This window comes from Mastomys coucha, unplaced genomic scaffold (genome assembly GCF_008632895.1).
Source record: "Mastomys coucha isolate ucsf_1 unplaced genomic scaffold, UCSF_Mcou_1 pScaffold22, whole genome shotgun sequence".
In the NCBI taxonomy this organism is placed as follows: domain Eukaryota; kingdom Metazoa; phylum Chordata; class Mammalia; order Rodentia; family Muridae; genus Mastomys; species Mastomys coucha.
Genome location: NW_022196905.1, coordinates 248,153,695 through 248,165,146, shown reverse-complemented (window position 1 = coordinate 248,165,146; position 11,452 = coordinate 248,153,695). Strand labels below are relative to the sequence as shown.

Here is an 11,452-nt window from a genome sequence, read left to right as displayed (position 1 = left end):
TGTATTCTTTGTTTTAGATATATACATTATTTCCACATTGTAAGCACTGTGGACAACCAGATAAAGTAGCCCAGAGTGGGTATATGACTTGCCCATGGACACACAATGATTAAGAAGTTATACTTTTTGACACCTTGCTTTTTGTCACAAAAGGCAAATTCTTCCCCCTTTAATCAAACCAGACACCAGTAAATCTATATTCTCCTCTCCAAGAGCATGTTTGTTACCTCTTGCAAAGGAGAGTGAAGATATTGGGCATGACATAGGAGCTAAGAAATGTTTCCTCCCTAGGGTGGAGTGAAGAAACAGGTGCGATGCCTGGAAAGTAATCTTTGTACAGTCTCCTTAGAGATAAGAAAGAAAAAAACAGGAGGGAGCAAGGCTTACAGAACCGTATGGGTTGTGTAACTGTCTGGCAACACATGCCTTCCAACCTCACTTCTGGAACTCCAGGGGTCTCTGCCCCTTCCATGATACCTTAAAGGGACCCGATGACCTTCTGGCTGCCTAAGAAGAGTAGATGTTCCAATATCATCTGTCATCCTCCTTGGCTTAGTCCACCTACAGGGAGGTTCCTCACACTGACCCTTTACCCCACCCTTCACCCCTCACCCCTCAAGGTATTCTAGCTGCCCATACTATAGCTTCCCTGCAGCCAGAGCTTTCTGGAACCTGTCTTGCAAGATGGTGAGTTGTTTCAACATAAGGGGAGGACGAGCTAAATGGTTAGGTATGCAAAATGCAAGGAGGAGGAGTTCATGAGTCAGAGAGAGAAGGTGCTCAGCCTGGCAGGCAGGGAGCCTCTCAGTCATTGTGAGCACTGGAGAAGCCTAAGGTAAGAAGAGAATTCCTTGGGGAGCAGCTACCACAAAGGGCATTATCCCAAGTACAGGATCAGAGTATCGGGTAGCCCTGACATCTAAGCTGGGGATTTTGATGGCTGGAGAAAGAGGGCTAGGAAAAAAGAATGGTGTTGGGGGACACCCTGAATCACTAAGGGAATCTTCTAGAAAAGAAAAAAACCTCAAGCTGCTTACCAGAAGCTGAACCCCACCAGCTCCGCCCATAAAGGATGAGAAAGAGCCTCAAATGTGGGTAGGAATGTTGTCATGTAGCCCTAGTATATCTGACCATCCAGATTCTCTCCTGTTCTCTGTTGAATGGGGGATGGGAGCAGGGACCTGCAGGCTTTGTCCAGCTCAGGCAGAGTGGAGCATGGCCATTAAGCAGATCAAATAGGCAGAGCTATTGCAATGAACCATCAATCAATCAAATGTCAGTTGTTCCTTTTGAAAAATAATGATGCGAGAGCCAATGAGATGGCTCAGTAGGTAAGAGTGCTTGCCACCAAGCCTGATGATCTGAGTTCCAGTCTTAAGACTCACTTGGTGGGAGAGGATCAGTTTCCACAGTTTTCCTCTGACCACCACACACATGATAGGACACATACACTACATACCTAAAATGTAAAATTTAAGAGAAGTGGCCAGCGCTGTTTTGAAAGTCTGATTGTGTCTAATTGGGTTACATTTTTATAACTGCCACACAAAGGGCTTTGGAAGCCCAGAAGTATACTGTAGATGTGAAATATAATGGCGTTTATGGAGCAAGCATGTCAGCTAAGGTAGAGGGGATCTCTGCCTCAAATGGCCCTAGATAATTCTGTTTCATTAGGGCTGGAATAGTTTTATATGTATAAACTAAATACGCCATCTTGCCCACTCCTCTCAAGTCAACAAGGGCACCCCAAGTGGCAAGTCTGTCCCCACAGATATTGGTTCACTCAGACATTCATGGACAGGTGTTGCCCTGAGCTGTGTGCCCAGCACTGTCCATGGGCATGCAGGTGGGTATAGTCCCTCTATCAGTTCAACTTGTCGAGTTTGTTTGTTGGAGTGTGGTAGCTAAGCGTGCAATCCTGGCACGTGGAAGGCAGAAACGAGGGGATTGCTGTTTGGTTAAGTTCGGGACCAGCTTTGGATGCAGTGTGAGTAACTGTCTTAAACAAAGTTTGTTTTGTGGTTGCTTTTATCTGGAAACTTAACACCCAAGAGGTTCCCAGGTCTATAGGCTCTCTGTGGTGACAACAGTGTCCCCAGCCCACCTCCATTCCCCGTGCACAGTGACTTCCTGCTGTCTCTACCTTCTGCTTGCTGGGACGTCATTTCCCCAAAGAATCTAAAGTGGAGTTCTTCGAGCGTTTAGGATGCTGGCCTCTTAGATTGATATACAGGGTTTTTGTCTGTCTCTCTATCTCTCTCTCTGTCTGTCTGTTTAGTTGATTTTGATCGAGATTTCCCATTTTTCTTCCAAAAGCATACATGCTCTTGATTGGTGGTGGTTGTGGTGTGGCGGATCTGTAATCCAGGCCCCTGTAGTCAGGCTGTGGAAGGAAGCCCCCAACCCTGATGCCTCCATGGTCCCTGCACCTGACATAGGTGTCCCCTCACCAATATCCCTCTGATGATGGCTATCAAGAATTGAGTGTTCTCATGATGCTTCATTCCCGAGCAGATGCCAGGCACCTGTCACTGTGACCTTTAGTACACACCTATTACGGCAACGTTCAAGGGTAGAGGGAGGAGTATCAGAAATCGAGGGTCATTTCCCAGTACCTGATCACTTTGGAGGCCAATCTGAGCCACATGAAACCTTGTATCAAACAAAGCTCAAAGGCCTTTCTGCTTCCTAACGATGTGACTCTTCCTCCTTTAATCCAGCTAGCAATGGACTTCAGGTTAAAGGCATCCTAATCAGCTATGGAAGTGTTGCACACGGTGAGCCAGATAAGACATGGCTGCCTCTTCAGTGAGAAGTCTGCAGCTGTGGCCTGTGCAGTTGGTGGGGTGCGCATGTACATTTGAGAGACAAGGAGGATGGCACTCTTTGGGGGAGAAAGAGGGCCTGTAGGTACTCTCCTGGAGGAAGAATAGCTGTCCCCTAATGTCTCCCATCTCCTCGGCAACAAGACAGGTTAGGAAGCCCCAGAAGTTGAATCTGAGGTTAACGGCATAAAAAAGGCAAGGAGAAGCAAGGAATTAAAGGATAGGCAGGCAGGCAGAGTGGGGCCCCGGGCATAAGGCCTGGGAATTTGGGTTTCAGCCTGTACATGTTAGTATGTTAATCCAAGAGATTTTAGACCAAGAGAGTAACAGGTAGTGCTTTAGAAAGAGTCGTGACTGTGGCTGATGGGGAGGGCTGAGGGACAGGAGGGAAATGCCAAGGTCTCAAGCAGAGAGGAATTCCAGCAGCAGGCTAGACCTGGAGGGTTTTCTTCTCCCCAGTGAGCCTCCTTGAGCACCAGGTAACCAGTACCCTCATATCCACCAGCTCAGGAGTGTCCTCTGCCTCTACTATGGATGATTAAGATACATTTTGCCTGAGCTGTGCACTGGGGTGCTTTCTAGTGAGCTGGGCAGCCCCAGCATGTGCTGCTCAGAGCCTGGTGACCAGGGACTGCACAAGCTTCACTAAAGTTTGCTCTTTCTGGCCAGGGTTCATGCAAAAGAAAAACAGAGGCCTGGTGACAGGGCTTCACGGTAGAGCAGGAATAAGGTGCCAGGTTGCTCCCCACCTAGCACCCTGAAAATAAAAAGGAAAGAACACACAGAAAGAGCCTGGCTTCAGGCCAGGGGCAGTTGGCACATAAGGAAGACACAGAGTCATCAATCTCTGCAGGATGAAGTTGACCCAGGGCTGAGATGAAAGGAAAATCCTGCTTTCCTAGTGCCAAAGGATGTTAGCTTTGGGCTGAAGCAGTTACAGGACCTGCCTATAAAATTTTAGTCCCAGCCCGGGTTGAGTTCTCTTCCAGTTTTCCTCTTCCCAATAGTCTATTGCTTCCTGTCTTTTTCTACAGCATTTCTCAGATTGTCCCGTGGAGAATCTCTGTGTCTTGCGGTAGTGGAGCAGGAACAAACACGCTTAAACCACAGTCAATAAATAACATAGTTTTTCATTATTCCCTCTTGGACCTCAGTTTTAAAAACTGGTCATCTCCTAAGCCATGGGGCTTAGGCAACAAGACAGGGAGTACCATCCACTGGCACAGTCCCCTGTGCTAGCATCATGGGCACAAAGGGGGACCATATGTGCACATGTGAATCTATAGGGACTATACATGTGCACGTGTAAGTCTATGAGGACTGTATGTACACATGTAAGTCCATGACTCTTGGCAGTATTCCTTTCAGATAGGACCTCTCACCTGACATTGACACCAGCAAGCCCAAAGCATTCTCCAACAACACAGGATACACACAACTAGATGGCCATGCCTTGCTTTTCTGTGGGTGCTGGGGATATGGACTCTTGTTCCCATGCTTGGGCAGCAAGTGCTCTTAATTACTAAGCCTGGCAAAGTGCTGGGATGCTTTGGCCACAAAGAAGAGATGAGAGCTAGAGAGACAGATCCATGGATCTGCTTTACCTTGATAACAAGACCTGAGTTTGATTGTCAGAACTCACATCTTTAAAAGCCAGGCATGGTGGCACACACTTGGAATCCCAGAACTAGAGATCCTGGAGGCTCATTGACCAGTCAGCCTAGCCTATTAGGCCAGCTCCAGGTCAGTGAGAGACCCTAAGGTGGGGCTGGGAGAGAGAGAGAGAGAATACATGAAAGAAGAAATGGCATAAAAGTTTATTTTGGCCATCACACAAATAGGCACACATATTCGTACACAAAAAAAGTAAGAAAGACTGATCCCCATCTGATCCTTTTGGTCATCCAGAGGAAAAGCAAGACTGGCAGTGAACGGGGGGGATGGGGGGATGCAGTGGGGGAGGTGTCACTGCCACACAAAGTTTGGTGAGGATCATGACACACTTCCAGAATGTTCGAGGGGACTTCCGAGGAAGCCTGAGCGCTGGCAAAGCATGCCCTACCTCTTGAGGAAACAAGTTACGTACTCCGAGAATCACCTCTGTGGCTGCTTCCTCTGCAACCCACTTTCTAATACCTCCTTCCATGTTCACAGGAAGCATGAGAGCTGCCTGGCAATGGCTGTCTAAGTCACACAAATACACACACATGTGCACACACACACACAAGCACTCACACATATACACACACATGCACATGCATACACACACAAGCACACAATATACATGCACACACACACACACACACACACATATACTTTTTGACTCAACAATTCACTTCTGTGCATTTAATCTTACAAGTGTGTAGTCAAGAAGCTTATGGCTGCAGCCTTTGAAATAAGGGAGCTTGGAAACAACCCAGGAGCCCTTGGTTAGATAAATTGTTGTGTGTCCCAACAATAGGATTCTGTGTGGTAAAAAGAAACAAAGAAATGCTTTGTGTGTTCTGCATCTCCCAAAATATGCTTACAAGAGGGAAAAAGAAAAAAGAAAAAAAGGCAGGGCACTCTGGGAAGAGAGACCTTACTATGTTTCACTTTTTAAGAAGGAAAATATTAAGGGTGTATAAACACTTGAATCTCCCAAGTGTACAGAAAGCAACTGAAGTGACACAATAGAATGAATCACCATTGTATAGAGGATATACAATGGTTGATTATATAGTTGATAACAAGACAGGCTTGGAGGTGGAGTTCTCACTGAGTACCAATGACAACCAACACTGGCTCTTATAAAAAAAGACAAGTTCACTTTAGGTTTTCTTTCCTCTAGGAAAGCACTGTGACCTATTTGAAGGTCACCACATGTCCTGCCTACAGTTCATTCTAGAACTGCTGTTACTTCCCCTGCAGACCCAACTGCTGGGAGCAAGATCTCCCCTTGCTCGCAGAGACCCAGATCCTGGCAGGCCAGGCTACAGTGGCATCATTCCTTCCACATACAGTGTCTTAGGAGAGCCACACTTTCCCTTCTTCCCCTGGGCTTCAGGCCCATGAGAACAAGTCTTTTCAAAGCAATTTGAAAATCGTGTAAACATTTCCTATTAAAAATACCCCATTTGAGTAGACTGTCAGGACATTTACTTATTGGGTTTTTTTTTTTATCCTTTGACAATTGTGTGTGTGTGTGTGTGTGTGTGTGTGTGTGTGTGTGTGTGTGTGTGTAATGTAATGTAATTCATTATACTCATCTTCTATTCTTATCCAAGTCATTGTAATTAACCTCGATGGGTCTGAAAAATATTTTTAAGATATGAAAGTACAAAGATGATTAGATTGAGAGTGTCAGGGGTAGGTGACAGAGCTTAAGAAGGGATCTGGGGTAGGTGATGGAGCTTAAGAGAGGGTCAGGAGTGATATAGCTAAAGAGAGGATCAGAGTGGGTAATAGAGCTTAAGGAGTCACCGGTGAGTGATGGAGCTTGAGAGGGTTGGGGTGGGTGATGGAGCTTAAGAGGGTTGGGGTGGGTGATGGAGCTTAAGAGAGGGTTAAGGTGGGTGATGGAGCTTAAGAGAAAGTTGGAGTGGGTGATGGAACTTAAAAGTACTGGGGTGAATATTATCCAAGTATATCATATATGTGTACGGAAATGACATTGTGAGACTCATTTTATATAATTAAAATATCCTAATAGAAATCACTATTTAAAAAGCTGGGCTTACTGGCCCATTCCTGTGATCCAAGCACATAGGACAATGAGGCAGAAGAATCTTCAGGAGTTTAGGGCTATCTAGGGCTACATAGTAAGATCCAGGCCAGCCTACAATTTACTGCAAAGACATAACACCTTTGTAAAAGGAATCTAATGACAGTGCCAAATACAGTATGTGGCTCTTCCACTAAAGAGACAACTCTAAAGCCAGGTAGTTTGGAGACCTACAACCCTAGCCTTCAGAAGATTACAGTGGGAATGTCCCAGGCCTCATCAAAATGGGGAAGGGATGAGAAACAATCTTGTGGTACTCCCCTTCATATGGAAGAATGGGTGAGGAGCCTGTGGCTAAGTGTCTCACTTCCCTTGGCTTGGGGAGGACCACAAGACATCTAACCAGCACTTGGTCAGACAGACAGCTTTGCCTACAAGGTCACAATCTATCAGGGGTTTAGAGGTGTGGGGTGTGGTAGTACCTCCTATATTGATTAAATATAGCTGAGTAGGGATATTCTTGGTGGTTCAATGGATGAGAAGGACCAGAAAGGGGGAGTTTTAAAGACTGTAAAATAGAATACAGTGATCCAATTAAGCACCAGAATTACTCTGCAGAGGGATCTGGACAAGTACTTGGAGGTTTCTGAATTTTTTTACATTGCTCCTTGGAAGAGGGTCCAGGAGAAGCCAGAAGGTAGATGCTGTAACAACCTAACTCAGCCCCATCCCCTCTGCTTGTCCCTTAAAGGTCTTCTACTTCCGCAGGATGATGCTGTTTAAGAAAGGGAAACTGCTGATGTTCCTGGGTTCCCAGGTGATAGTCATAGCTCTCTTCATCCATATGTCTGGCCATAGACACTTGTTCCAGAGGGAGGAGGAGTTCAGGAGGCCTGTGCATGTGCTGGTCCTGTCTTCCTGGCGGTCCGGATCCTCTTTTGTGGGACAGCTTTTTGGACAGCACCCGGATGTGTTCTACCTGATGGAGCCTGCCTGGCACGTGTGGATGACTTTCACCAGCAGCACGGCCTGGAAGTTGCACATGGCCGTGCGGGATCTTCTGCGTTCCGTCTTCCTGTGTGACATGAGCGTCTTTGATGCCTACATGAACCCAGGCCCCCGGAAACAATCCAGCCTCTTCCAGTGGGAGCAAAGCCGGGCCCTGTGCTCAGCGCCTGTGTGTCACTTCTTTCCAGCGGACCAGATCAGCTCGCCCAAGCATTGCAAGGTGCTCTGTAGTCAGCAGCCCTTTGATATGGTGGAGAAGGCCTGCCGCTCTCACAGCTTCGTGGTACTCAAGGAGGTGCGTTTCCTCAGCCTGCAGGCCCTCTACCCATTGCTCACAGACCCTTCCCTCAACCTGCACGTCGTGCACCTGGTCCGAGACCCCCGGGCTGTGTTCCGATCCCGGGAACATACCACCACAGAACTCATGATTGACAGTAATATTATGCTAGGGCAGCATTTGAAAATGGTGAGGCAGGAAGACCAGCCCTATTATGCCATGAAGATCATCTGCAAAAGCCAGGTAGACATAGTCAACACCATCCAAACCCTACCTGAAGCCCTGCAGCAGCGCTACCTGTTCCTGAGGTATGAGGACCTGGTTCGGGAACCCCTGGCCCAGACTTCCAGACTATATAAATTTGTAGGATTGAATTTTTTGCCCCATCTCCAAACCTGGGTTCTCAACGTCACCCGCGGCAAGGGCATGGGTAAGCATGCCTTCCATACTAATGCCAGGAACGCCCTCAACGTCTCTCAGGCCTGGCGTTGGTCCTTACCTTATAAAAAGGTCTCTCAGCTTCAAGAGGTCTGTGGTGAGGCGATGGATTTGCTGGGATACCTCCAGGTAAGATCTCAACAAGAGCAAGGCAACTTGTCCCTGGATCTTCTGTCCTCCTCCCGTATCTTAGGGCAGGTCTTCCAAGAAGGTTAAGGAGGTCTGTCTCCACCCCTTGGTTCCAGTCTCAGTCACCATTAAACGCACAGAAGCCTTAAGGTATGAACAAACTGAGTGCCCATTTCTCCTCAGCCCCAAGCAGAGGAGTCTTTGTGTCTGTACTCAGGTCTATCCTACAGCTGAGCCTTAAAAGCCAAGAAACAACATCTTTCTGTCTTGAAAATATTTAGGAACCTTAAACAGCCCCTTTGACCCATCAAGTAAGACTACTGCCTTTCTTGTCTCTTTGGCCTTCCTACCTGTGCATACCTCAGAGACTACATACAGTCTAGAGGCCTATTGGACACAGCAAGCAGCATCAGTGGAGTGAGTCCATAAATCTCCCTGTCCACATCTTCCTGACAAGAAAGGGGAGAATAAAAAGCAGGGAAACGGGGCTCGCACTGAAGAGTTCTCAGCAGCTTCCACAAAGACATGGACCCTCAAAGTTTCCAGAGGATTTGAGGAAGCAAGAACAGGGGGTGCTTACCTGTGAGTCTGCTCACTGCACTATCAGTAATCAGAAACAGGAAACAAAGTCCCTGCACAACAGGGCCAGAGCTCAAGTTCAAGGTGTGTCTGGTGTGGACGGCATCTCTCCTCAGTGTTTTCCTGGCATACGGGACTTTGACCTGTGGAACTGCCCACCAGCAGTATGAAAATTATACCCTCAGCTTCTGTTCTGACTTCCCCATGTATGTTGTCTAACTACTCATCACCAATGCTCATTCTCACAGGGTTCTAACAACGGACATATTCATCTTTGCAGAGCTTATTATTGTCTTTTACTATTATCTAACACATAAATAAATACTACGACCCCTTTTGGAGTCAGATGATAAGCTGAGTCTCAGTTGTCTTCAGAATTGATGGAAGGCAGATGCCTTAGTGACTGGCCTGCAATAGAACATCATTGCAGACAGCAACTTTGGGGAGAACGGGTTTATTATTTTGGCTTATAATCCTAGCCAGGTTACAGTCCACCATGGCGGGAAAGGCACAGTGGTAGCAGCAGCATGAAGCTGGCAGATCACATTTCACCCACACACAGGAAGCAGAGAGAAAGAGCAGGAAGTCTGGCCAGGCTGTAAAACCTAAAGCCCACCCCCAGTTACCTACTTCTCCAGTGAAGCCCCCCCACTTCTGAAAGTTCCATAACTTCCCAAACACCACCACGGACTGGGACAATGTGTTGAAATGCACGAGCCTGTGTGGGGTGCTGTACATTCAAACTACAACAGCTGACAACCAGGAAGTCAGCCCTTTCATGCACAATGCACACACTCTAGGGTCTCTGTACATAGTCCTTTTATTCTACTTCCTCAGTCAGAAGACTGCAATTCTAGTTGTTATCTCTTTCTGTTTCTAGTAGTTGCCTCCCCTAATAAGGAAAGTTGTTTCTCCCAGTCTCTGTAGATGTCACCAGATTCAGCTGTGCTTCAAGACCAACTGGTACACATGTGCACTGCCAGGTGCTTCCTCAAATCTATTGGGATCAGAGCCTCTCGGTGTGGGATTCTGGATGCTCACCACACTGCTCAGCAGGCTCTCCAAGGGCCTAGTTACTTCTCCTGGCACAAGGTGTCCCTTATGTTAGGCAGCAAGGAAACTCACCTCCTAGCTCCAAGACATGCTGGGCACATGTCTTGCTGCCACTGCTACCACTGGGATGAAAAGAACAAAGATAGATGTCTACTTAAGGGTTTGGAGAGGTACCCAAGGTTAAGAGAATGTACTGCTCTGGGAGAGGACCTGAATTCAGTTCCCAGCACCTATGTCTTATAGCTCACAATCACCTGTAACTCCAGCATGACAATCTGACCCTCTCTTCTGGCATCCATAGACACATGCACATACATTTCACATGTCCACAGAGAAGACCAACAGACACACACACTGGGGGGGAGAGGGAGAAGAGAGAGAGAAATAGGCAGAGAGAGAGAGGGGGGAGGGAGAGGGAGGGAGAGGGAGAAAGGGAGAGAGAGACAGTATCCATAGAAGTCTGGAATTTTTTGAACTTCTGAGCTATGACTGGCTGTCCTGGAGCTCACTCTGTAGACCAGGCTGGCCTCGAACTCAGAAATCCACCTGCCTCTGCCTCCCAAGTGCTGGGATTAAAGGCGTGTGCCACCACGCCCGGCTTATGACTTTATTTTTAAAGAACACATTTAGTCCAAATGCAGCAGGTTCCACCATTTTGAATTTCCTCTCCACTTGTCATTGTTCCTTGCTTCATAAAGCCTACTCAATGTCAGGTCGAGATTCTTCCCCTCCATTATTCTGAGCAGCAACCAAGTGCCCCATCATCTGAGAGGCTTGAGCAGCTGACTGCCTTTGCTAGCAGGATTGGCTAACAAGCAACTCTTAGAACTCAAGAGTTTACGACCTGGAGCTGGAGATATGGCTTAGCTGGGAAGTTGATTGCCACACAAGCCAGAACCCTTGTTAAAGAGCTGGGTGTGGTGGTGTGCATCTAAGATCTCAGTGCTGCTCTTCAGGAGGGAAAAGGTAGGATTCCTGAAGCTCATTGGCCAGCTCCACCTTCAGAGACCTCATCTCAAAAAACTAATGCATAGGGGCTGGAGAAATGGCTAATCTTCCAAAAGACCTGGGTTTACTTCCTAGCACCCACATGATGGCCCACAACTGTCTGAAACTCCATTCTAACGCCTTCTTCTGGCCTCCAGGGCATGCATGTGGTACACAAACATATATGCAGGCAAAACACTCATGTGCGTAACAAATAAATGAATTTCAAAAAAGCAAGGTAGAGAGCAATGGGAACTTCAACTACAATTTAACTATTTCTATCCATAATTCCTGTGTGGTCTCGCTTTCCGTGTAATGACAGCGATTGCTAACATTTTAATGAAGTTTAATTAAACTATGTTTTTTAAACCTGTGAATGATAGCTATGGAAAGGTATAATCAATTTCTGGTGATTGTACAAAATCTGACCTGGTGTTATTTTGTAGTCTTTTC

At 46.9% G+C, this 11,452-nt stretch overlaps 1 protein-coding gene across 2 annotated transcripts; it reads left to right on the top strand.

The window, feature by feature from the left end:
* Positions 1 to 424: 424 nt before the first annotated feature.
* Positions 425 to 9,312, top strand: Chst4 (carbohydrate sulfotransferase 4). 2 transcript variants are annotated; one of them, XM_031337126.1, is made up of 2 exons: positions 425 to 730; positions 7,297 to 9,312. In XM_031337126.1, the coding sequence occupies exons 1-2, from the start codon at positions 723 to 725 to the stop codon at positions 8,465 to 8,467; spliced, it is 1,179 nt and encodes a 392-aa protein (XP_031192986.1). In that variant the 5' UTR covers positions 425 to 722; the 3' UTR covers positions 8,468 to 9,312. The 2 variants fall into 2 exon arrangements, with proteins under 2 accessions (XP_031192986.1, XP_031192987.1); XM_031337127.1 differs by lacking the exon at positions 425 to 730 and adding an exon at positions 795 to 906.
* Positions 9,313 to 11,452: the final 2,140 nt, after the last annotated feature.